General features: G+C 33.2%; 1 protein-coding gene across 1 annotated transcript in view; it reads left to right on the top strand.

Annotated features, from left to right (window-relative positions):
- Positions 1-10,282, top strand: part of OXR1 (oxidation resistance 1) — a 586,011-nt gene extending 575,729 nt beyond the window's left edge. Inside the window, 3 exon segments of the mRNA XM_074267139.1 lie at positions 714-809; positions 2,137-2,210; positions 8,362-10,282. Of these exon segments, the coding sequence (XP_074123240.1) occupies positions 714-809; positions 2,137-2,210; positions 8,362-8,497 (306 nt within the window). The 3' untranslated portion in view covers positions 8,498-10,282.
- The last annotated feature ends 16,320 nt before the right edge of the window (positions 10,283-26,602 follow it).

Below are 26,602 nucleotides of genomic sequence, written 5' to 3'. Positions count from 1 at the left end.
TTCTTTATTGAAGTGCTGGTGTTCCTTTTTTTGTTGGTGTAGTTTTGATGTTTGAATATCTATGGTATTAGGCCCCATAGAAAGAGTATACACAACACAATTTTTATATTCTGGGTGGTTAAATTTGAAGGCATTCCTTACACATGTATTTTATTAGTATATATTATGCATACTAATGTTACATATTATTTAATGATTTTTATGTTTAAGGTTTGAATTTTAGGATCAGAATTGGATAACTAGTTTTTATTCCTTATATTTTATTTTTATTTATATGAGTCAGGTGAATAGAATGCCAAACCTAGAGTCAGGAATACCTGAGTTCAAATATAACTTTATATATTTTCTGTAAAATGAGCATAATAATCATACTAGTCTCCAAGAGTGATTGTGAAATTCAGATGATATACTATTTTGTAAAGTATTTTGTACAGTCCCTGCTGCACACTATATAAATGTTTATTGTTATTATTATTACTTATACAATAATAATTATTGTTATTACTACTACAATTATTTTTATAACATAGAATATTCTACAAACATTTTATTTTTCCTTCATTTACTAAAATATCTGTAGTTTGTTATATTCTGACCATATTTGCCGTATGTGATGTTATAAGTAAACCGAGAAATATAAATTACTTTACAATTTATAAGTGTACTTGACATGTGGATTGGCCTGTGGTAATTTAGCTTCTTTTTCCTTATAGGTTTTTGGTGCATTGGCATCAGAACCATTTAAAGTGAGTGATTGCTTTTATGGTACTGGAGAGACCTTTGTTTTTACATTTTCTCCAGAATTTGAGGTAAAGATATGTTAAAATTTTGTTTACTAAATACTATTGCAAACTTTATTTTATAGCAGAATGTTATCAATTAGTTTTCCAAAGTATTAAAGATTTTTTTTTTTTAAGGAATAGCTGTACAATAATAAGAATTGCTACTTATAGCTCTCCGAATTCTAGGTTTTTCTAAATTAACTGAAAATAAATAGTTCAAAAGCCTCCAATGAGCATAATTGGTATTTTAATGATAATAATGATACTCGTAACTCTGAATTTATTTTTTCAGGGGTATTCTTTTGCTTGCTTAGTGGAGTAAACTTGAAATCTGAAGTGATCAGAAGAATAGCAGTGCCGTTAAAAATGTTAGAGCAGTTGGGAGAATAGATAATAAAGTTTTGTTTTGGAGATGTTGAATTTTTTTAGGCAGTTGGTGATGTAGACCTAAAGATCAGATTAGCACTAGATATATAAAAATCTGAGAATCATCTGTTGGGTTGAATTTTTTTAGGTAGTTGGTGATGTAGACCTAAAGATCAGATTAGCACTAGATATATAAAAATCTGAGAATCATCTGTTGGAAGATGTCAGTTGAATCCATGGAAGCAAATTAGATCACCTCATACTAATGAAATAACTTAAAGAGAAAATGGCCCAGGACAACTTGGGGGAATGACCATAGTCAAGAAGACAGCAAAGTAGTGGTCAAATTGAGAGAGGTTCAACAGACATAAAATGTCCACTCCTTGAAGGCAAGGACTATCTCAATTCTGTTTTTGTATTCCCAATGCCTGACACATAGTAGTTGCTTAGTATATAATTGTTCATTGATTTTATTGTCCCAACATCATAAACAGTTATTATTCAAACTATAAAAATGTACTGATTAATTGCTTCTATATAAATTGTTCAGTGCCCTATACTTAGTACTTTCCCAGACAGTCTTCTAAAAAGCCTACAGTTATTAAATTATACGTAAGCAACTAATACACATCAAAACATGAGAGGTACTGACATCTGGCTGTTCTCTATCATAGTGCTTGGCAACTATAATATATTTAATGAATAGGTTTTGATTGAATGACCTCTTTCAAATGAAGGAAAGAGAGTTACTTTCTGAGAGATTCAGAAAGATTATAAAGGGCTTTTCCCTCCTCTGTTTTCAATCTTCAAACCTCTTCTTAATTAAATTCAATACTATAATTTATCTGATAATTATTATCAGAGATTATTTTGAAAATTCTATATAACTTCATAAATTTCCTGATTTTTTTTATCTATTTTGCCTGTTTATACATTCTTAATTTTAAAAAACCAGTTTACTTAAAAGTCATTATTTTCTTTTTAATAGGTTTTTAAATGGACTGGAGATAATATGTTTTTTATCAAAGGAGATATGGATTCCCTAGCTTTTGGTGGAGGAGGGTAAGTCATGTAAAGTATTTATGGTAAGAATCATTTAAAAAAAAAAAAAAAAAAAAAAAAAACCTTAGTTCTAGGGTACTAAATGGTTTTCACTTTAGGAATTTTATAAAATATATAGATGTGTATTTGAGTTTTTTAAAAATAATTTTTTTTTTCAAATACATTTGAACCTATTAAGATAAATTTCTGCAATATTCAATAGAAGTATACTCATGGATAGGTAACCTGACTTTTTTTTTTTTTTAATAGATTTAATTTACCAGGTATATTCATGGGTAATTTTACAACATTGACAATTGCCAAACCATTTGTTCTAATTTTTCCCCTCCTTTCCCTCTCCCCCCCATGACAGGTTGACCAATACATCTTAAAATATGTTAGAGTATAAATTAAATATAATATATGTATACATGTCCAAACAGTTGTTTTGCTGTATGAAAATAATCAGACTTTGAAATATTGTACAAATAGCCTGTGAATGAAATCCAAAATGCAGGCAGACAAAATTAGAGGGATTGGGAATTCTATGTAGTGGTTCATAGTCGTCTCCTAGAGTTCTTTTTAAATAAAACTGAACATTGTGTTTAGGTAACTAGGTAGGATGACATTGTTTACGTGCGAATTTTATTGTTTTTGGCTAAAGACCTTAAAGGGTGAGATATTTGGTCTATTAAAATAAAAATGTGTACAAAATATAGGTTTAAATAGTTCACTCTCTTTATGTATTTGTACTATTATCTCTTACTGTAGTTTCAAATCTCTATCATTAAGGTCAAAATTTATTTTGTAGTGACAGAATTGTTTTTATATTATCTCTAAAGGCTTGGTTGCCAATTGTAAGCACAGATGCTTACTTTTCTTCATAAAGAAAGTGAACATTTAAGTGGCATTCAAGAACCAAATTTGTGAAATTAATTTTGCCATTGTAGGAGCACTTTAATAATCTATGTATCAAGATTTCTGAGGCTTATTTTCATTTTTTCCCCTTTTTTTCTGACATCTAATCAATTTTCCTGAGTTTAAATGCAGCTTTTTTTCCTGTTGTCTTTTCCCCTCCAGCTCTCTACTATAACCCAATTATCATCTTAGCTCTCTCTTCAGTTTTTCTTTTCTCAGGCCAGTGCTTGAATATCCATCAGCTTAGAGTGTTCCTGATTTTGTTCCCTCATTGGCCCTTTAGACGAAGGGAGTCTTATAGAGAGTGGTATTACAACCAAATTAGAAGAACAAAGGATAGTTTGTATACTTCTCAGATCTGTGCAGAAGGAAAAAATTTGTGGCCATAGAAGAACTGCTGGAGTACATGATTGAATACAAAGTAGATAATTTTGATTATATTAATAAAAGGTTTTTGTATAAACAAAACCAGTGCATACTAGATTAGAAGGGAAGCAGTAAACTGGGGGGAAAATTTTTACATTCAAAGGTTCTGATAAAGGCCTCTCATTTCTAATTTTTGTTGTGTTTTTTGCTGAGGGGGCAATTGAGGTTAAGTGACTTGCCCCGAGTCACACAACTAGGACATGTTAAGTGCCTGAGACCATATTTGAACTCAGGTCCTCCTGACTTCAGGGTTGGTGCCTCTAACCATTGTGCCACCTAGCTACCCCCAAAGGCCTCATTTCTAAAATATATAGAGAACTGATTAGAAACAAGCCATTCTCAAATTGATAAATGGTTAAAGGATATAAACAAATAATTTTGAGATGAAGACATTGAAACTATTTCTAGTCATATGAAAAGGTGCTTTAAATTACTTTCGATCAGAGAAATGCAAATTAAGACAACTCTGAGGAACTATATCTCTCAGATTGGCTAAGATGACAGGAAAAGATAATGACAAATGTTGGAGAGGATGTGGGAAAACTGGGATACTGATGCATTGTTGGTGGAGCTGTGAATTGATCCAGCCATTCTGGAGAGCAATTTGAAACTGTGCTCAAAAAGTTATCAAACTGTGCATACCCTTTGATCTAGCAATGTCTCTACTGGGCCTGTATCCCAAAGAGATCTTAAAGGTGAGAAAAGAATCTGTATGTGCCAAAGTATTTGTGGCAGCCCTTTTTGTAGTGGCTAGAAACTGGAAATTAAGTGGATGCCCATCATTTGGAGAATGGCTGGCTAAGTTATAGTATATGGATGTTATTCTGTAAGGAATGATCAGCAGGATGATTTCAGAGAGGCCTGGAGAAACTTAATGTGAACTATAATGAATAGAACCAGGAAATCATTGTACACAGCAATAACAAGATTATACCGTGAAAATGATGGACATGGCTCTTTTTTTTTTTTTTAACAATGAGATGATTCAGGCCAGTTTCAAGGATGATGAGAGCCATCCACACTCAAAGAGAGGTCTCTGGGGACTGAATGTGGACCACAATATATTTTTTTTGTTTTTTGTTATTGCTGTGTTTTGTTTCCTTTCTCATTTTTTTTTCCTTTTTGATCTGATATTTCATGTGCAATAATTGTGGAAATATATATAGAAGAATTGCACATGTTTAACATATATTGAATTACAATATAGCAGGAGTAGGGGGAAAGGAGAGAAAAATTTGGAACACAAGGCTTTGCAAGGGTTAATATTGAAAATTGTCCATGTATATGTTTTGAAAATAAAAAGCTTTAATAAAAAAAGAAAAAAAAAGGAGTCTTTTCTGTCTCCCAAATTGTGGCTTATGTGCAAATAACCTAGATAATTTATCCTTTACCCTCAATTTTTGAACATTATGGTATGAGTCTTTATTTTACTTTTAATTTACTTGAATTACTTTTTTAATTAAATTTCTTTTAATTTATTTAATACTGATATATTTTTAAAAAGACTGAAAAATGGATTTTAGACTATTCTGTCCCCCTTCTTTTTCCCCCCATTTTTATCCACTCCAAATTCACACATGTTATCAGCTTCCTTTTGAAGCAGTTCTTTTTTCCCCTTACAAGAGAATAAGTGAAAGCAGTATGTAGAAATTATGTATGGACTTTTTAAGGAGTATAGTCAGAAAGGAAGGAGACAGGATGATAGTATTTTTTTATGTTTGAGGTGTTTGTAGACTTCAGGGGAAAACCCAGTAGATAGAATGAAATAGAAGATTTAGAAAGAGGTGGGAGAATGATAGTAGAATTCTCCTGGGGATGATGGGAGAATACATGTAGAGAGGTTAGCTTTGGTTAGTTAGGATTTGATTTGAAAAAACTTCCACTTTTTCAAAGACTAGATAAAAGAAGAAGTAGTGTGACATGGAGGATGAAGGGAAGAAGAGCAAGTTTGTAGTGAATAGGCTCAGTTTTCTGAGTTAAAAAAAAGAGAGATCCTCAGGTAAGAAGTTTGAGAGAAGTGGTGCTTTTAGAGGTTTTAAATGAGAGAAAAGATGATTTGTAAAGACAGTTTAGGCTAGTGGTATAGATCAAAGTTTCTTAAACTGTGGGTGGGTCACAACCCTATATGGAGTCATATAACTGAATATGGGGGTTGTGAAATATTTGGCAATAATAAAAGCTACTAAATATTCCACAAGATTTAATTCATTATGTAAAAATAAACAAGCATATCCATCTCAGTATGCAAATTTTCTTTCATCTTTAATAAATGGTAAAATTGTCTATATACCAAAGAATTGTTCTAACATCAATTTCTTCATGATTATTAGTAAATGTTTGATTTGTATAACTTGTATATATCTATCTACCTGGAGTCATGTGAAATTTTCTCAGGTGAAAAGGGGTTGCAAGTAGAAAAACTTTAAGAAGCACTAGCATAAAGGGGAAAGTTAAATGGACTGCCTAGTTTTAATGAGGGCCCAAGTGAGATTAAGTGGCATACATTTGCTCTGGAGCCAATTGGCACGTACAGTTATGACTTCTTACAACTCTATTCAGTAGCTCCATCTCCATCCATATAGATTATAATTTTCTGGGCCCCCCAAAATTGTTCGCTTAGTAGCAATGCTCTCATTCACTTTGGACTAATTTAGGTCAATCTTTTTTTTTTTTTTTTTAAGAGACAAAATATCACAATGTCTATATGTGAAGCCTTTAATACATTTTAAGATTTGTAGAGTCATTGCAGTACCATAAAAAGTATATTATGCTCAATTGCATTTTTGGTAAACTGCTGTATATCCTGACTAATATATTTAACAAAACTGTTTTTTAAATAGCTGCTATGAAAAGTAATAAAACTCCATAAATTTGGAGTTTTTCTGTACCATCAAATAAAAGAGATTCTCTATTCTTTTTAAGACTCTGTCCTAGATTATTTCTAAATCAGTCAGGCTTGAACATATATTGTTATTACAATCTACGTACTTGGAAGATTTTTTTTTACTTTGTTGACATTTTAGCATTCCCTATTGAAAATAATAGCTATTTTTGAAGACTTCTCTCTGTTAAGGACTTGAGACGATAATGCTATTTTCACAAAATTTTGAATATATTGGTAAGATCAAACTCAAATTTCAAAATAAAAGCAGTTAGCTTTTGCCAGGTGTGTCAGAAAAAACCTGCATTCTCTTGAATCTGAATCTATATAAATCTTGTTGATCTAACTCTTTTGAGATATACCCGAATTTCCTTACCTTAAATGATTTGGGCCTTCCAAGTCTATAAGTCAATTATATCTTTATTATTAAATGAACCTAGTTCATATTCCTTAATAAAGAAGAGCTTAACATCAATGTGGGACACAAGATATGATGATAATAATAAACATGTAATGTTTTAAAAATAGCAAAATGCTATACAAATAATATTTAATCTGAGCCTTACAACAATCCTGGGAGTTTATGTCTCCATTTTACAGACATTTAAACTAAGCATACAAGTTAAGTAATTTGCCTATGGTTACACAGCTCATAAGTGACAAGGGCTAGATTTGAACTCAAGTCTTACTGACTCCAGATCTAACAGTGTACACAATGCCATCTGGTTTCCTCTACCTCAGAAGCTAATGGAATTATTTTTATATATAATTATGTATATTTGCTGTTCTGGCTGAAAGTGCCGTAGTTTAACATGTAACATATAACTGCTTTATCACATTAAATATACATATGTTCATTGTTTCTGAATAAATTCGTCATTCTGATTAACTCATTCAGTTCTTAAATCCAGTTATCTTCCTCTTTCATATAATTGTATTGTGAAACTGAATTTACATGCTGTATCTCTTATTAAAATGGGTGCTTTTTAAAGGCAGAGACTGGTTTTTAACCTTCTTTTATGTCTCATGTTTAGCTCAGTGTCTGGTACATAGTAAGTATTTAATGAATGCTTATTGACTGAATGTTGATTGACTTTACACTGACTAAATGAAACTAAACCCAGACTAAAAGAAAGTCTATGGATTAAAAAAAAAAAAAAGAAAAGAAAAGAAACAAAAATGCCCATGCTTTGCAACTGCTTATATTATTTATAAATATTCCCTGGCATAGCAACTTTGAAATAATATGGTGATGAATAATTTTTGTTTTTCATAGTGATCCTATACCAGATTGTTTACATTAGGTACTACTCTCTTTTTATAGCATTGTCATATTTCTTTCAAATCAATCTTCATTTATCATAGATATGTTCATGTCTTTGCTTAAAACCCTTTAGTAGGTTCCTTTTTCCTACCAAATAAAATACAACCTCTTTATTTTGGCATTTAGCACCTTTTATTATCTGATGCCTCCATACTATTGTATCCTCATAGTAGTCCCTGTGATTTGCCCCATCCAAACTTAAACACTCAGTCTTGTACATGGCCAGTGCTTCCAACCCTAGGTGTGTGTTTTTTTGTTTTTTTTAAGAGTTATTCCATATGCCTTATCTCCCATTGCCCTCCCAGAAATCTACCTTTGGAAAGTCTTTCAGTGCTTACATCATATTTCACGAATATATATTATATTTGCTATGTAAAGGAGGATAGGGATTATATCCTTTTGTATGTTTCCAACATATACACGTAACAGACCCCTAATCATTGGGGAATGCCTCATGATATGGAAACAGCAAGAAGGTATAGAATAATGGATTAGGGATGACAGTAAACTGAAAATAGACAATGAAGATTTTTGGGAGTTGTTGACAGTTCAAGTATGTAATTTTACTTTTGAAACTATTTTTAGAATTCTAATAATTTTTTTTTTTTTTTTCCCAATTGCAGGGGAGAATTTGCACTTTGGCTTGATGGGGATCTCTACCATGGTAGAAGTCATTCCTGTAAAACATTTGGGAACCATACACTTTCTAAAAAAGAAGATTTCTTTATTCAAGACATTGAAATATGGGCTTTTGAATAACTACTGTTCCTACCAAGATAATGCCCCAAACCTGACACGGACAAGCATAGTTGGGAAAGTTCATGAAGCAATATAATATAGCATGTCACTAACTATTTTAGATGAGTCTGTGTCACCATTTATTTAGGTATAATTTTGGAAGGTTTTTTAAAATCATGTTCCTACCGCTTAAGTTCTTAAGGTGTAATACTTAAACTAGTGCCATGTAGTACAATTACTTGCAGTTTTGACTGCATTTTTAACAAATGAGTGGCCACTCCATTTAAAAATTGGTATCATCACAATCTCTCTGATGTTAGTGCTGCTATGTTGAACTTCCACTTAAGTAATTTTTAAAATTATGTTATTTTAAAGGAATAGCATATGTGGGGCATAGATTGAAGTTATAAATAATGATAGACTACAGTACTGCTGAGGTTGAAAGTGACCAACTTCTATTGTAGAACCAATACATAAAAAACTGTATGCCAAATTAAAGGATACTGTCTAGTTTTAATTCACCTGAGTATAACAGCACCATTTTTTTTTTTTTTTTTTTTTAATTTAGAAGGCATTCTCAGTTCCATTTTAGAAAAATTCAATGAGGAGAAAATGCTGGTTGTATTAAATTATATTACACTTGCAGGTTTGGGGAAACAACACTAATGGATTCTGTTAAAGATTTGTAAAACTGCAAGGGAGTATGAGAACTTAATGATTCTATTTGGTTTAATATATTAAGCAAGAAAATATAGTATTAACTTATTTGTAGGTTAGCAGGGCATTATCAGAAGTACAAAGACTATGAAATACATGCATATTTCTTCAGCATAAAATATCAAATATACTATTTTATAGTTTTGTTGTTTTAGCCTTGTTGCACTTCAAATCCAAAAGTATAGTTTATTCTTGTCCAAAAAAGAAAAAAAAAATTGAGTGGATATATGTTGTAAATTACAGTTAGCACCAGCGCTAAAAAAACAAAAACAAAAACAAAAAAAAACAACAACAACATGGGTCATATACTATAGTAGACAATATTGTAACTCAGTAGATTCGTGGAATATGCAAATTTACTGTCGTGACCTCAAGAAAAAAATGACAGGCTAGAATATATCAGTAGTTCTTGTCCTCTTTTGTAGGAAAATCAGTAATAAACCATTGTGGCAATAATAATTCATCAAAACAGTTCACTTCAAAGCTTATATTCTATGTTATGCAAAAAAACAAAAACTGCTGTTATACGTGTGACAGTGATTTTGTGCTGAAACTTCAGCTATTCCAGATGAACATTGTATATTATCTTGTAAATTAATGTTTAAAAGTAGTTTTGTTATTATAGAAAGTGTTGATTGACAGTTTGCTTATAGCACTTTAAATTATTCTAAAAATGGAATAAAAGCCAGCTGTGTGGGCTTAAGTAGATGTAGAGGTATAGCACTTTAGTATATTTAGTTCTTTTGAAAGTTAAATACTTAGCTGAAGAAAATTTACTGCTAAGGTAATTAATCAGAGCAGATGCTCTGTTATAATATGCTATTGCTGAGTTTGAATGGAAATAAAGACATCATTTCCTTAATTATCTATGTAAATCTCTTAATACTTGTTAGAAGTTAGTAACAGTATATAGGTTAAATGTTTACAATGTAAGGAATTGTAAATAAATATCACCTTTTTCTTCCTTGGTCTTCCACAGCAGTATTATTGTCTTTGTGGAGTTAAGACTAAATAATCCTGTAATGGATTTCAATAACAATAAGGTCATAGTGATGTATAGCAAATAAAATGAAAATATATGTGTAAAAATTTGAGTTGCAATTTATTGGAGTCAGTCAATAATCATTTGTAGATTTGGAAAGATTTGTCAATTAAATTTTCTCATTTGTTATTTGATAAATGTCTCCTGTGTGCCAGGCACTATATTAAGTACTGGAAGTACTGAAAGAGGCAAAAGACATTCAATAATTTCACAGACCAAGTGGGAGACAATATTCAGACAACTGTACATATATATATACATACATACATATGTATTTTATATATATATATGTACACACACACATATAAGAAAACTGGTAAATCAGCAGAGGAATGGCACTAGAATTAAAAAATATCTGGAAAGTCTTCTTGAAAGCAGAAATTAGATATGGATCCACACTTAACACCATATACCAAGATAAGATCAAAATGGGTCCATGATTTAGGCATAAAGAATGAGATCATAAATAGATTAGAGGAACATAGTATAGTTTACCTCTCAGACTTGTGGAGGAGGAAGGAATTTATGACCAGAGGAGAACTAGAGATCATTATTGATCACAAAATAGAAGATTTTGATTATATCAAACTAAAAAGTTTCTGTACAAACAAAACTAATGCAAACAAGATTAGAAGGGAAGTAACAAATTGGAAAAATATTTTTACACTTAAAGGTTCTGATAAAGGCCTCATTTCCAAAATATATAGAGAACTGACCCTAATTTATAAGAAATCAAACCATTCTCCAATTGATAAATGGTCAAAGGATATGAACAGACAATTCTCAGATAATGAAATTGAAACTATTTCCACTCATATGAAAGAGTATTCCAAATCACTACTGATCAGAGAAATGCAAATTAAGACAACTCTGAGATACCACTACACACCTGTCAGATTGGCTAAGATGACAGGAACAAATAATGATGAATGTTGGAGGGGATGTGGGAAAACTGGGACACTGATACATTGTTGGCGGAGTGGTGAAAGAATCCAGCCATTCTGGAGAGCAATTTGGAACTATGCCCAAAAAGTTATCAAACTGTGAATACCCTTTGATCCAGCAGTGCTACAGGGAAGCAAGGAGGCTGAGATTAGGAAGTAGAATATTTTATACATAGGGGTTAGCCAGTGAACATGTCTATGGTCAGGATATGATCTATCTAGAATTAGTGAGAAATGCAAGTATTGTTTGTAGATCGCCTTCTCAAGGAATTTGACTACAAAAGGGAGAAAGAAATAGTGGATGATTGGGGCAGCTAGGTGGCACAGTGGTTAGAGAACCAACCCTGAAGTCAGGAAGACTGGAGTTCATATCTGGTATGGTCTCAGACACTTAACACTTCCTAGCTGTGTGACTTTAGACAAGTCAACCCCGATTGCCTCAGCAAAAAAAAAAAAGGGGGGGGGAATTGTGGGGATGTGTGGATCAAATGAAGGGTTTTTTTGTTTTTTTTTTAAAAGATGAGATGTCATTGGGGAAGCAGTAGATTGAGACTAAGGATAGTGAAATTGGGAATGACAGGAGGCAGTTTGTTGGAAGAAGATAAAAATACGATGGAATCATTTGTATACAAAGGGGTTTAGACTATCTCATTCATTATTTAAAAAGTGGAATTTGAAATAGTGGCAGAAGTCCACAATTGGTATCAGTTTTATTCAGTGAAATATGAAATATAGTTTTCAATTGAGATAGAGAGGGAAATAAGGGTTATGTGAGAAAGAATGCAAAGATTTGGAAAAGCCACTTTAATGAGTGAGATTGGCAATCTTTCAACATTCTCCTAATTTGACTTTCTGCACTGATGGTGCAATTGAGATTACCTAAGTCTCCATAAGGAGATCACATCTGGCCATGATTGTACATAGGAAAATACACTGGTAGTCAAAAAGAAGCTGGACACCAGACAATTTAAAAACCCATACTCATGGGGAAGGGGTAGAACAGAATTGTAATAAAAATAGATGCCACCTGAGGGCCACTACCTAATTCTGGGTCACAGATCCAGGACAATCATACACCCAATGATTAGCATTCTGCCGTAATGAATGGCCACAGATCCTAGGCAGTATACTAAGAAACATAAATTCTGAAAGATGGAGATCTAGAAGTAAAGAATCCAGACCAAAGGAGAGTCTATAGTTCTGTTACTGAATGAGCAGTTTCTCATCTGGCTAATAGTGGGTGAATCTAGCAGCAATTTAGATCAAAACCTAAATTAGGAACTTGCACGGTGCAGATTAATAGGCTAGTGATCAGATTTTGGAGTGGATAAGACTACTTTTAAACTATTAAAAGCCTTTGGAGGTCCCCAGACTAAACTGTTCCTAATGTCTTGGAATAGCAAAATTTGTACTCAAGAAAGCAACAGAACTTCCCTCCAGAAGTGCACTTATCCCCCACCATCAAGTCTGAAGTCAGAAGGTAGACCTGTGAGACTGAGCAAACAACAAAAAATCAGAAACACTTAGGATGATAGAGATGCTTAAGACTGAAAAAAAAATGACTTCAGAATATCAATATTTTTTAAAAAAGATATAGAGCTTAGGTATGGATTCAATGAATTCCTGAAGGAGATAAAGCAATATTTTATTAATGAAATGAGTGAAGACAACTAAAAAGAAATTAGAACTTGAAAAGAAACAAAAGGGAATGAAAAGCTTATTAGAAGCAGCACAAAATCTGATTCAAGCAACAAAATGTACCACATAGAAGCTAATGGCTTCATGAGATAAGAAATGTTCAAACTAAGACTGGGCAAAAAAAAAGATTTAATAGTAGGGACAGCTAGGTGGCACAGTGGATAAGAGCACCATCCCTGAAGTCAGGAGGACCTGGGTTCAAATTTGGCCTCAGCTACTTAACACTGCCTAGTTGTGTGACCCTGGGCAAGTCACAACTCCAATTGCCTCAGCAGAAAGAAAATTAGCAAAAACAACTGACCTGTAAAACAGATCTGAGAGAAAAAGTTGTTATTGGATTACCCAAACAACATGAGCAAGAATCTCTTAGAAGAAATCATTTTTTTTAAATGTCAAGATTTCTTAGAACCAGAAAGCAAAGTGCAAAGAGAGAGGATCCACTGGTCAGTCATCTTTTAAAAGAAAAGCATAAATGAAAACTCCTGTGAATATTATAGGAAAACCTAAAGCTTGAAATCAAAGGTAAAATACTACAAGAAGACAGAATATGGGTACTAAGTAGCCATAGTCTGGATCATGTGATTCAGCAGCCATATAGAAGAACATCTGGGAATATGTTCCAAAGGATGCAAGTTTACACTCAAGAAAACTTAGGCAGTGAAACTGAGTATTATTCTATAGGGGGAAATGGAACTTTAAATAGAGGACATTAAATAGCATTCCTGATGAAAAGATCAGAGCTGAATAGAAACTTTAAAGCTTAAACAGAAATGTTAATAGAAAAATTTAAAGAAGCAAACAATTTTGAGAGTAAAGTATAAATTATATATGGTCCTCTGTGAATGCTTTCTTCAACAGGGATCAAAGGAGGTCTCAGGATTTATTTATTTTTTCTGATTTGATAAGAATGGAAAGAGAAGGGAAGAGGAATTATAGGGAAGGGAAATGAAGGTTTGAGAAAATCCCATATCTATATGCAAATAATAAATTAAGGAGAAGGATGGGGTGAGGAGAAAGCCACAATGACAAATTTCACTTGATAAGAAAATAAGGGAGAAGGGAGAATGGGGAATGTGGAGTAATGGAGAGATTTTCCTAATAATTATCTAATTTAGCATGGTTCAGTATGATTGATCTGCCTCCTACAAGGCGATGTTATGATCCAGAACTTGAAACAAGGTACTTAGTGGAATTGAGGAGACAATAGGTAAATCTAATTTAGCATTGATTTAATCCTACAACAAATAATGGTTTCCTAGTGATGTAATGATTGGAGTATACTCAGTGTGCAGCATATAAGCAAGAAGCTCTCAGGGCCAAAGGGGACTCTGGGATATTGAGAAGTCAGGATTCAGTTGGGCAGAACTGAGGAAGATAGAGAAGTGGTGGCAGGCTGTCCTGTGGAAAACACTGAAAGCAAGATCTGGAAGGCCTCCAGAAAAGCTAGCCGAGCCCCAAGTGAAGGAAAGAGAAAAGATTTGGACTTTAATACTTGTCTGAATTTGAGGTGATTATTGAACTGAACTGAAACTAAAGCTGCTCCCAGAAGCCCCCCAAGAAACTGGCTGTCATAGAAAATTACATCTTTAGAGAAGAACATTACAGATTATATGAATAAATAACCAAAAAACTTAAACAACAACAAAACAAACAAACAAAAACCTGAAGAGGTGCCCATCAATTGGAGAATGTCTGAAAGTATGATATATTAAGTGATACAATCCTATTTTATAAGAAATGATAAAAGTTATAATTGTAAGAAATGAAAAATTCAGAAAAACTGTAAATACTTATATGAATTGATTGAGAATAAAATGAGTAAAATTAAGGAAACAATTTATTCAGCATGAAAGAATTATAATGACCTAGCCAAGATTCCAGAAGACTGATAATGAAACATGTTTGTTTATCATTCTCAAAGAGCACCATCACTTCAGGGAGGTGTGATTAGAATTTAAGTGAGAGAAGGCTGTGCAAAATCACCAGTTTAACTTAACATCTGGGTACAGTGACAAGGTACAGATTAAGACAACTGGAGATGACCTTGAATGCAGTGAGAGAGAGACCTTGGCCTTCTTAAGGGAAGATGTTTAATAGGTCACAGTTTTATTGAAGCCAACACCCAATCAGTGATTAAGGGTAGGTAAAAAATGGGCAAAAAATGGCCTCTTTTATCTCATCTAAAAATTTATAAATTTTATATACACACACATTCATCTGGAAGGGAAAATTCAACCAAAAATGTTACCCCTTTCTGATTGGTGAAATACTCAGAATGAGAAATGTGTATGTATGTGTGTGTGTGTGTGTGTGTGTGTGTGTGTGTGTATAAGCCAACAAAAAAATTTTGTTTTGCTTGATAATATGTACTGGGTTTTGTTTTCTTTCTTTCTCATTGGGGGTGGTTGGAAAGGCGTTGAGGTAGGAAAATGAGAAGGAAGATTCTTGCTAGTTGAAAAGAATAAAAAATTAGGGAATGGGGTTGGCATAATGGGTTTCAGATTCACTGGAATGGGTTACAAGTTTGTTAAATCATTGCTGAATAAATTTAGGAAACAATATCATCAGAACTCAGTGTCAGGGTTATTTCTTCTTAGGGTGTTGGGCAGCTCAGAGAAGAGATCCAATAGAGAGCTAATAGAACAAAACTTCTGTTCTGTCCCTATTGTCAGGCTTGGTGAGATTACATGGAGGGAGCAAATTGAATAATTGATTATTGATTATTGATTAATCTTTCATTAAGCATAATGTTTGGCCTATAAGGATGCCACAAATAACTTATACTAGGGATAAGCAAACTATGGCCTATAGGCCAAATCTGGTTCTCTGCCTTTTTTGTTTTAGACCATGAGAGTAATAATGGTTTTTACTTTCTTAAGTTATTGTAGAACATCAAAAGATGAACAATAATTTGATACGTTAACATATGAAATTCAAATTTTGGTATTTATAAACAAAGTTTTATTGCAGCACAGCTGTGCTTGTTCATTTATTTATTATCTGACAGCTTTTGCACTATAATGAGAGTCAAGCAATTGTGGTTTTACACACATACTGAACATTTTTTCCTATCAGTGCAAACTCATAATATCAAAATAAAAGAAAACAAAATATGATGATTTTTTGAGCCTAGGGCTGGGATGGATTTTTTTTTTTCCACATGAGAAGTGCTTTCAACTACTGTTACTAAACACTAAATGACTGGAAATTAGCTTTTGCTGCAAATTGGATAATGTTTTACAGTGAATTCAAATGAAAACTTCAAGACAAAACAGTATTTATATGCAAAATATATCGTGATAAAGTCAATTCAATAACATTTGAATCAGAAATAATGTTAAATTGCTTTATACATTTCTTTGCAATATATTTGTTCCCATAAAGATTTACAGAGCATATGTTTTCTGAGCTGAAACTAGTGTTAACTCTGTAATTGAGAAGCTTCCACCTAACTTTCAAATGCTTCCCAAATGATGAATATACCCAATTAAAATCATAGATTGATATTAATATTTGGTAGTATACTATATATAAATCCCATTACATGTCAGCATTAACGTGAATATTTGCAGTTTTGATGATAGGAGACTCTTAACTTTGAACCACCTAGAAACCAGATTTCTATTCTTAGTAGACCTGTATTACAGAAAATTGTACTCTATTATTGTAGTATTTTGAATTTCACCAATTAAAAAAATTATGGAAATTTGCTTTTCCTCATGCTATATAACAAATTTGAAGGTTTGATAAAGTTTCTTACCTCTTACCTACATTTTTGGAAGTCAAAAATTTAGTCTGGGAGCCACAATTTTGGGAAAATGTAATTAATCATTAACTTTAAGCTTACAGTTGTACACACATATATTTACAGAGTTCAAATCTCAGGGATTGAACAAAGACAAAATGAGGTCCCAAAACCTTACAGGGACACTGAGACTTGTGAAGACTGAGTTAGCATCCTGGATGCCTTAGAATCAAATTCTAATAGACTATTGTCCAATCGGTAATTAGTCTTAAGTGCTCTGTTGTCCCACCTCAATGCTTCAGCTCAGAGTTTCAGCCCTTTACAGAGACCCTATAAAAGTTCTGAGGTATAGAAATAGGTGCCAACTCATTAGGGTGTTTCTAACTAATTCCAAGTCACAGAATTATGGATGACTGAATGGGGAACCTCTGCCCAAATTTGATGCTCCTGATCAAGGAATTGTAATGAGTTTGTCTATACATTGAGCAAGAAGCAAATTTGAATACAAGCAGCAGCTACGTAGCTTATGATCCCAGTAGCAGAGTAGTATCTAAATTATAGTCTCCAGTCAAGTCTGAAGTCTGTAGAGGTTTAAAATACCCCCAAAAAAACCAAACAAACAAAAAATAAACAGGACAGGAAACCCAGACCAATAATAAGCCTTCAGTTTAATCTGTCTAAAACTATGGAACTTTACCAGCTACAGGACCTAGTCCTTGTCAATAATATACAAAACTCAGACTAGGGGATTACTTTAGATTAGTTCATTTTTAGAGCCCTGCTATCATTCAGCTGCCTAGCTTCAACTGTTCCTGATATCCTTGAATAATATAAAAATATAGGACCCCAAAAGACAAAAATTCAGCCTAAACATTCCCTGCAGAAGCATGAAAAGCACAACCTCAAGATAAATCTTATGTCAAGCAGTACACTGGAAGAATGAGCAGAACTACAGAGTCCCATCATAAAAAGCTGTTAACTGTGGACAGAAAGGTCTATGATATAAACCTAAAAGAAGATGATGGCTCTAAATTATCTAAAGATAAAGCCTCAAAGCAAAATACTGCTTGGTCACAAGTCCAACTAAAATTACTAGAAGAAATGAAACAAGAGGTTGGATTTTTCTTGTCTAAAAAAGAAATGCAATTATTTTTAAAACCAAGTGAGAACATTGGAGAATTTTAGAAAGAAAATTAACAGTTTAGAAAATGTACAAAACCTGAATCAAGAAAAATTTACTGAATATTACTATTGACCATATAGAAGGTAATGACTTCTTGAGACAAGAAGGACTAGTAAAACTATGCTGAAAAAATAGGAGAAAATGTAAGATTTTATATTTAAAAATAATTGACCTTAAAAACAGATCAAAGAAAGGTAATTTAAGAGCTTTTGGAATACTTGAAAGACATGACAAAATGAAGGAATGAGTGAATGAATGAAGGTTCTGGACATCATATTTCAAGAAAAATTGAAATTTGAAGAAATTGCCCAGATCTCAAAGAATAAGAGCAAAATGGAAATAGAAAGAATTATCTTGGTTAAGGAAAAACTATTACAAGCAGTCAGAAAGAATTCAAGAGCTACAGTAGGGTCATAAATAATTTAACAGCCACTACTATAAAAGGAACATGAATATAATAGTCTAGAATGCAAAAGATAGAGGTTTTCAACCAAGAAAACGTGTCTAGGACAACTGAGCATAATCCTATAAGGGGCAAAAAATAGATTATTAATAAAGAAGACTACTTCCAAAATTTTACAATGCAAAGATTAGAGCTGAGTAGGAAATTTGACATTCAAACCCAGAAAACAAGAGAAGCACAAAAATGGTGAACACATGTGAGCAATCATATAAACAAGGAAAAACTATTTTTATTCTAATAGGAGTGATGGGGGGGGGGAACCCTGAAACTGTCCAAACTCTCCTCTGAAAGAGGCTCAAGGTGGGGATGACATAAACTGAGATCTTTTGGGGGGACCAGATGTGTATGCCTTTCCAAAAGCTCTCAGACCCTGGGAAAACCCTACAAACTCCCAGTTAAGTGGTTTCATTCAATCAAAAATCTTGGTCAATTACTCTCCATTGAATTGCCACAAACCATTCTCAGTGGCTCAAACTCCCACTTAAGTAATCTCATTCAATATTAAATTGAATTGAAAATCAGTCTCTTAGGAACTGGCTCCCTTCTCTGGGCCAAAGATCAAAGCAAGCCCCAATATATAGGGGTACATGTCCAGATATCTTTGCAGAGTCCTAAAAGACTATGCCCACTGCTGAAGATATTCTCTTCTCAGTGTTAACCTTTGTTATCTTCCTAACAGGATCTTTTTACCCACTAAGAAATCTGTCTTTCTAGCTGGCTGACTTCTCAGTGCCAATAAATCCCTTTTTGCTATACAGATTTCAGGTTTGCTAATTCTTTTTGCACAGGACCTGTGCTTCTAAACAGAAGGTATTTTTCACCCCAATTCTTAACCTTTTCACTATCACTAACCTCACAATTTGAACCTCATCAGGAGGAAATGGAGCAAGTGCCCCTAAAAATTCTGTCATCATCAAAAGTCACAGAGGGAGTCAAATTGATGGGGATTGAGATCCCTTTAAGATTCCTTTCTGGTTTCCAAACTCCCCCATGGCTGAAGAAGCTAGGATCTTTTGATTCACAAATCCTGGTCAAAAAGCACCCTTTTGAATTCTAATGATATCCAGGCTTTCCCCAGCCCCCACCAGATCTGAGCTAACTTAGGTTTTCCCAACCCCCACAGTTTAAACCCAGTGAATTCTATTCAATGCTGACCCTGGCTAAAAACCCAACCAGGAGCCTGAGACTCCACCCACCTTCAAGATCACCAAGAGCCCCCATTATAAAATGGGCTGCTTTGGAGTCCACGCTTTGCAGAAGTCCTAAGCATGGCATCCTTATGTCAGTCATGTCCAGGGTTTCTGCCCACCGGACCTATTCCGGTGCCCTTTTATTCTACTGTCAACTTTATTAACAAAATTTTACTTCCCAACAATAAACCTTTTTTATCAATCTAGGTTTTCGGGCCTGTAAATTCCTTTACAGGGGACTCTTGCACTGTCACTGGACTATCCTTACGCCGATCCAAAAGGGGGGTCCTCCTTTCCTAACTCTAATCAAAATTAGGCAGAGATATAGGGAGTGGTTTCATGTTATCAGTATTTAAAAAACCTATGGAACGAGAGGGGACTAAACACACTTGGGTGGGGAAAAGTAGGGGACAAATGGATAAAATGAATCTCATAAAATTGATAAGCTCAAGAAGAATGTACACAAATATACAGACAATATGGACGAAATTAGTAGAGGGGCAGGCAATACTTTAACCTTATTCTCATTTGAAATTAATTGATGAGGTCTAGAATTGGGATATCTAAATGAAATTAGGGTTTAATTGAGGTCTAGTGGCAGGTTCAGGGCACAGGGAGTCAAATAGAGCTTCCCTGCAAGCCCTTTGGATTTGGTACAAAAATACAGAGTTAAATGAGGTCTAGGGCAGGTTTGGGGTACAGGGAGTCAAATAGAGCTCCCCTGCAATCCCTATGGATAAGTGAGATCTGGTGGTAGCGTAGAGTCCCCTGTAAAGGAATTTACAGACCCGAAAATCTAAATTGATAAAAGAGGTTTATTTTGGGGTTTGGAAGTAAGGTTAAAATCTAGTTAGTAAAAGGTGTTAGATAAAGAGAAGAGGGCTCTGGAATCAATGTTCCAATGGGCAGAGATCCTTGGCATGCCAGGTGTAAGGCTGCCATGTTTGGAACCTCTGCAAAGAGAGGACTCCAGCTTGGCTCTTTTATAATGAGAGATTTAGCTAAAGGGGCCCGTAGGTGGAGTACCAAGTTGGCTCAGATCCACTGGGGGCAGGGATAGGCCCAGATCTCCTAATGGAATTCAAAAGGGTGCTTTTGACCATGATTTTAGAATCAAAGGTCCTAGTTTTTTGAATTGATAATGCATCAGCTAGTAAGGGCTGGGAATCAGAAAGGAATAAATCCATCTGAAAGGATTAGTTTCTTAAAGGGAGCAAAACCCACATCTTCTTGAATTGATAATGCATCAGCTAGGAGGGTTTGGGAATGAGAAAGGAATAAATAATCTGAAAGGACTAGTTTCTTAAAGATCAAAGGAAGGAAAAGCTCATATATACAAAAAGTTGGATTCAGAAAAAAACATTTCACTCATCAAGGAAATAGGAGAAAGGGGGAAAGGAGGAAAGGGGAAAAGTAAGAGAATAGGTTGAGGGGGTTTAATTTTAAGTAAAACAAACTTAAAGAGAAGGCAAGAAACAAAAGTACAAATGAATAGGATGAAGGGAAATGCACAATCAATAGTCAGAATTGTGAATGTTAATGAGGTGAGCTCATTCAATTTAAGAGGATGATAGTAATGATGGGATATGAGCACTTGTTCTTGTGAAAGAATTCACTCTATCGCAAAGAATAGGAAAGTTTATTTCTGAATATCACTAAGAAAGAGACTTCCTTAGTGGACAAAAGCCCCTAATACAATTAGGAGATTTTATGAAGAGGTTTGTTGAGGGTACTTAGTTTTATGGACAGATCCCAGAGCTTGGAACTATTAAAAAGTTTAATCAGTAGTGGGTATTATCAATGGGGGATAACTGAATGGGGCTATGAATTTGGGTGGGGTAGGAAGGTAAAGTTCAAGGCAGTTTTCTCCTTGAGAGAATTTCTTCAGGCTTCCCGTTTCACTATGGATGTGAAAACATAATTCAATAATATATTGTTTACAAATAATGTACCTAAAACCAAAATATGCCTCTAGAGTTAAAGTAAGAGGCTGTAGCAAAATCTACTATGCTTCATCTGAATGAAAAAAAAAAAAAAGACAGAGGTAGCAATCAGACCAAAAAAAAAAAAAAAAAAAAAATTAGAGATAGCAAAAATAGACCTAAGTAAAGATAAAAAGGGAAGGGAAGCTAAATTTTGCTAAAAGGTATAACAAAGAGTTAATGTAATGTATGGCATAGTATCTATATTCTTAAAGTTACATGAGTTTTGGGAAGAAAAGTAAGACTTCAATTTAGCTTTATAGAATTATAGAAATTTAGACCTCTAAAAATAACTTATTCAAGGGAAAAAGTGTGGGTGTGGGTGTGTGGGTGTTTCTGTGTCTGTGTGTCTGTGTGTTTGTGTGTATTAACTATGCATGACACATTCACAAAAACTGATCATAAGGTATAAAAACCTACATGCAACTGCATAAAAATCAGAAATATTATACTCATATTTTAAAAGGTATTAAAATCATATTCAATAAAGAACCTTTGAAATAAATGTTAAACTAATTGGAGACTCAATAAATTAATCCTAAAGGTCAAAGAACAAAGAACAGAATTTTCATTAAAGATAATGACAACAATTAGGCCACATATAAAAAATTTGGGGGATTTTGTCAAAGAAATCCTTGGGTTAAAATTTATATCTCTAAACAACTTGATCAATAAATCAAAAAGAACAGATGAATGGACGGATCATGCACTTAAAAAAAGGAAGAAAACAAAGAAAAAGTAGAAATCAACAAATTAAAATTGTTTTGGCATATAATAATTGGGAAATTTTATATAGAGAGAAAAAATGTAAAGACAATCCCCCCATTAAACATACAAACCTAAAGCTGAAAAAAGAAATGACCAAAACTGAAAGCAAGAAAAAAATGAATTGATAGATAAAACCAGAAGATAGCTTTAAAAAACTTAACAAAATTAAATTAAAAAAATTAAATTGCAAGTATCAAAAATTTAAGGTGAATTCAAAAACAAAGAGGAAATAAAGGAAGTTCTTAGGACCTACTTTGCCCAATTATTTGCTAATATAACTGGCCATCTAAATGAAGTGGACAAATATTTACATAAATATAAAATTCCCTGCTTAACATAACTAGAAATAGAGAATTTAAAAAACTACGTCTTACAATTCTCAGATAAAAGAAATTGAAATTATTTCTAGCCACATGAAAAGATGCTCCAAGTCATTATTAATCAGAGAAATGCAAATTAAGACAACTCTGAGATACCACTAAATATCTTTCAGACTGGCTAGAATGACAGGAAAAGATAATGCTCAATGTTGGAGGCGATGTGGGAAAACAGTGACACTGATACATTGTTGATGGAATTGTGAATACATCCAGCCATTCTGGAGAGCAATTTGGAACTATGCTCAAAAAGTTATCCAACTGTGACCCAGAAGTGTTGTAACTGGGCTTGTATCCCAAATAGATCTTAAAGAAGGGAAAGGGACCTATATGTGCAAGAATGTTTGTGGCAGCCCTCTTTGTAGTGGCCAGAAACTGGAAACTAAGTGGATACCCATCAATTGGAGAATGGCTGAATAAATTGTGGTATATGAATGTTATGAAATATTATTGTTCTGTGAGAAATGACCAGCAGGATGATTTCAGAAAGGCCTGGAGAGATTTACATGAACTGATGCTGAGTGAAATGAGCAGGACCAAGAGATCATTATATACTTCAACAACAATACTATTTGATGATCAATTCTGATGGACCTGGCCCTCTTCAACAATGAGATGAGCCAAACCAGTTCCAATTGAGCAGTAATGAACTGAACCAGCTACACCCAGCGAAAGAACTCTGGGAAATGACTATGAACCACTACATGGAATTCCCAATCCCTCTATTTTTGTCCTCCTACATTTTGGATTTCCTCCACAGGCTAATTGTACATTATTTCAAAATCCGATTCTTTTTGTACAGCAAAACAACTGTTTGGACTTATATACATATATTGTATTTAATTTATATTTTAACATATTTAACATGTATTGGTCAACCTGCCATCTGTGGGGGTGGGGGAAGAGGGGAAAAATTAGAACAAAAGGTATGGCAATTATCAATGTTGTAAAATTACCCGTGCATATATCTGGTAAATAAAAACTATTAAATTAAAAAAAAAAAAAACCCTCAGTCTTAGAAAAAGAAATTGAATAAGCTATAAATGAACTCCTAAAGAATAAGAAAAACAAAAACTTGAAACCAGGCAGGGGTTAAGTGACTTGCCCAGGGTTACACAGCTAGGAAGTGTTAAGTGTCTGAGACCACATTTGAACTCGGGTCCTCCTCAATTCAGGGCTGGTGCTCTATCCACTGTGCCACCTAGATGCCCCTATTATTTATATTTAAAGAACAATTACTTCTAATATTAAATAAACTATTATAAAAACACAGAAAAATAAGTTCTCCCTAATGACTTCCATAATACAAATATTGTCCTAAAAAAACTAAAACAGAAAAAGAAATCTATGTACCTATTATTTTAATGTATATTGATGCAAAATTTTAAATATAATATTATCAAGGAGACTACAGAAATGTCACAAAGATTATAAACTATTAACTGGTTGGATTTATACTATTAATGCAGGGCTGATTCATAATTGGAAAAATATAAATGTAGTTGACTACATTAATAGAACAATAAAAGTCATCTAATTATATCAACAAAAAGCTCTTTGACAAAATAAAATACTAATTTTCTTTAAAACACCAAAAACCAAAGGAATAAATGATGCTTTCTTGTCTGGTTTTTTTTTTGATGGGGGAGACAATTGGGGTAAAATGATTTGCCCTGCTTTCTTTAACATTATAAGTAGGATCTATCTAAGATAAGGAACTAGAATCTTCTTAAAGGAGATAACCTAGAAATCTTTCCAATAAGATTAGAGATAAAGCAAGGATGTTCATTATGATCATAGTTATTCAGAATGATGCTAGAATTGGTATGTATAGTAATAAGACAAGGAAAAAAAATTGAAGAAATATGCATAAACAAGAGGACTCAAAACTAGTTTAACTAGTTTTTGCAGTTAATATGATTATTTAGAGAACCTTAGAGAGTTCACTAAAAACATATTAAAACAAGTAACATCCAATAAACATCTATTAAGTATTGGCTATGTGACATGCATGTCTTAAGTGTTTAGAATTAAAAAAAAAAAAAAAAAAAAGACAGTTCCTCCCTTCAAGAAGTTATAATCTAATAAGGAAAGACAACATGTAAAAGGATCTGAAAAGAAGGAAAGGGGAAAGATACCTGGCACAGTGGGCTAATCACAAAGTTCATAGCTTGCCAGTTGGGAACTGAAGAGATGACTGGCCTAATTGACCTCCTAAGTGGAGTTACTAGTTGAAACTCTCCATTCTCCATTTCTACCCTCTGAGAAGGATGGGCCCCAGAAGAAGGGGTCTGCTAAGTTGTGAGTTCTGGAGTTGAAGAAGTCTTGCAGAATGATGAAGTTATTGGGATAAGATGGTAGAGTCTAGAGAAGTGTTGCTGGGTAGCATATTAACAACTTCCAAGAAAATTACAGAATATAAAATAAGCCCACATAAATAATCAGTGCTTTTGTATATTACCAATAAAATCCAGCAGGAAAAGATAGAAAAATAAATTTCATTTGGAATTGTTATAGGACGTAAAAAATATTTGAAATTCTACCCACTAAAACACACATCAAAATTCTCTCTATGCAATGAATTACTTTCTGTACTAATAAAGCCAGATTTAAATAATTGGTGAAATATTAATTGCTCATGCAGGAAGGCTGGATTAGTATGATAAAAATGATAATTTTCTAAAATAGATAGCATTCAAATTACCAAAGAGTTACTTTTTGAAGTTTAAGGGAAAAAATAACAAAATTCATCTGGAGAAACAAATGTTAAGAATATCAAAGCAATTAACAAAACCAAGGGGAATGGAAAAAGGAAACTAGAAAAAGATTGCAAACAATAATTGCCAAAAATAATTTGCTACTGATTAAGTAGCATAATCTGAAGATCCTAGTTATTGAGGCAAAAACTCACTATTCAACAAAAATTAATAGAAAAATTTTTGGAGTGTAAACTGACAAATTAATTATAGACCAACATCTTACCAACTGTATACCAAGACAAATTCCAAATGGATACATTATTTATGCAAAAGGATATTATAAATAAATTAATTAGAGAATGTTAGAAGTAATTGCCTTTCAGATTCTGAGAGAAGGGAAGGATTTAAGACCAAACAAGAGATAGGAGAGGTTCATGGAAGGTAAAGTGAACACATTTGAATAAATATATTTTTTAAAATTTTTGAACAAACAAAATCAATGAAGCTCAGATTAGAAGGGAAGTAAGCAGATGGGAAGTAACAAATTTCTTTTATAAAATCCTTATTTTTGGGGACAGCTAGGTGGTGCAGTGGCTAAAGCACCAGCTTTGAATTCAGGAGGACCCGAGTTCAAATCTGGTCTCAGATACTTAACACTTCCTAACTGTGTGACCCTGGGCAAGTCACTCAACCCCAGCCTCAAAAAAAAAAAAAAAAATCCTTATTATTATTATTATTTTTTTAGTGTAATGTTTTCATTTATTTTGTTTTTATTATAGCTTTTTATTTACAAGATATATGCATGGGTAATTTTTCAGCATTGACAATTGCAAAACCTTTTGTTCCAACTTTTCCCCTACTTTCCCCCACCCCTTCCCTTAGATGACCAATACATATTAAATATGTTAAAGTATAAATTAAATACAATATATGTATACATGTCCATACAGTTATAAAATTCTTATTTCTAAAATATATAGGAAATCTATTCAAATGTATATTAAAAAAGAGCTATTCTGCAAATGTTAAATTGTCAAAAGTTTTGAATAGGTACTTTATGGAAGAAGAAATACAAACTATAAACAGTCATATTTTTAAATGCTGTGAATGACAGAATAACTAGATAATTAATAACTCTCTAATAATTAGAGAAATACAAATTAAAACAACTCTCAGGTACCATCTCATAGTGGTTATCTCTAGGATTAGAATGTAAGCAGCCTGAAGGCAAGGATAGCCTGTCTTTCTTTGAATCTCCAGCACTTAGCACAGTACTTGTCACATAATAAGTAGTTAATAAACACTTGCTGTTTAATTG

This window comes from Sminthopsis crassicaudata, chromosome 1 (genome assembly GCF_048593235.1).
Source record: "Sminthopsis crassicaudata isolate SCR6 chromosome 1, ASM4859323v1, whole genome shotgun sequence".
Lineage (NCBI taxonomy): Eukaryota > Metazoa > Chordata > Mammalia > Dasyuromorphia > Dasyuridae > Sminthopsis > Sminthopsis crassicaudata.
This window is presented reverse-complemented; position numbering and strand designations above follow the sequence as displayed.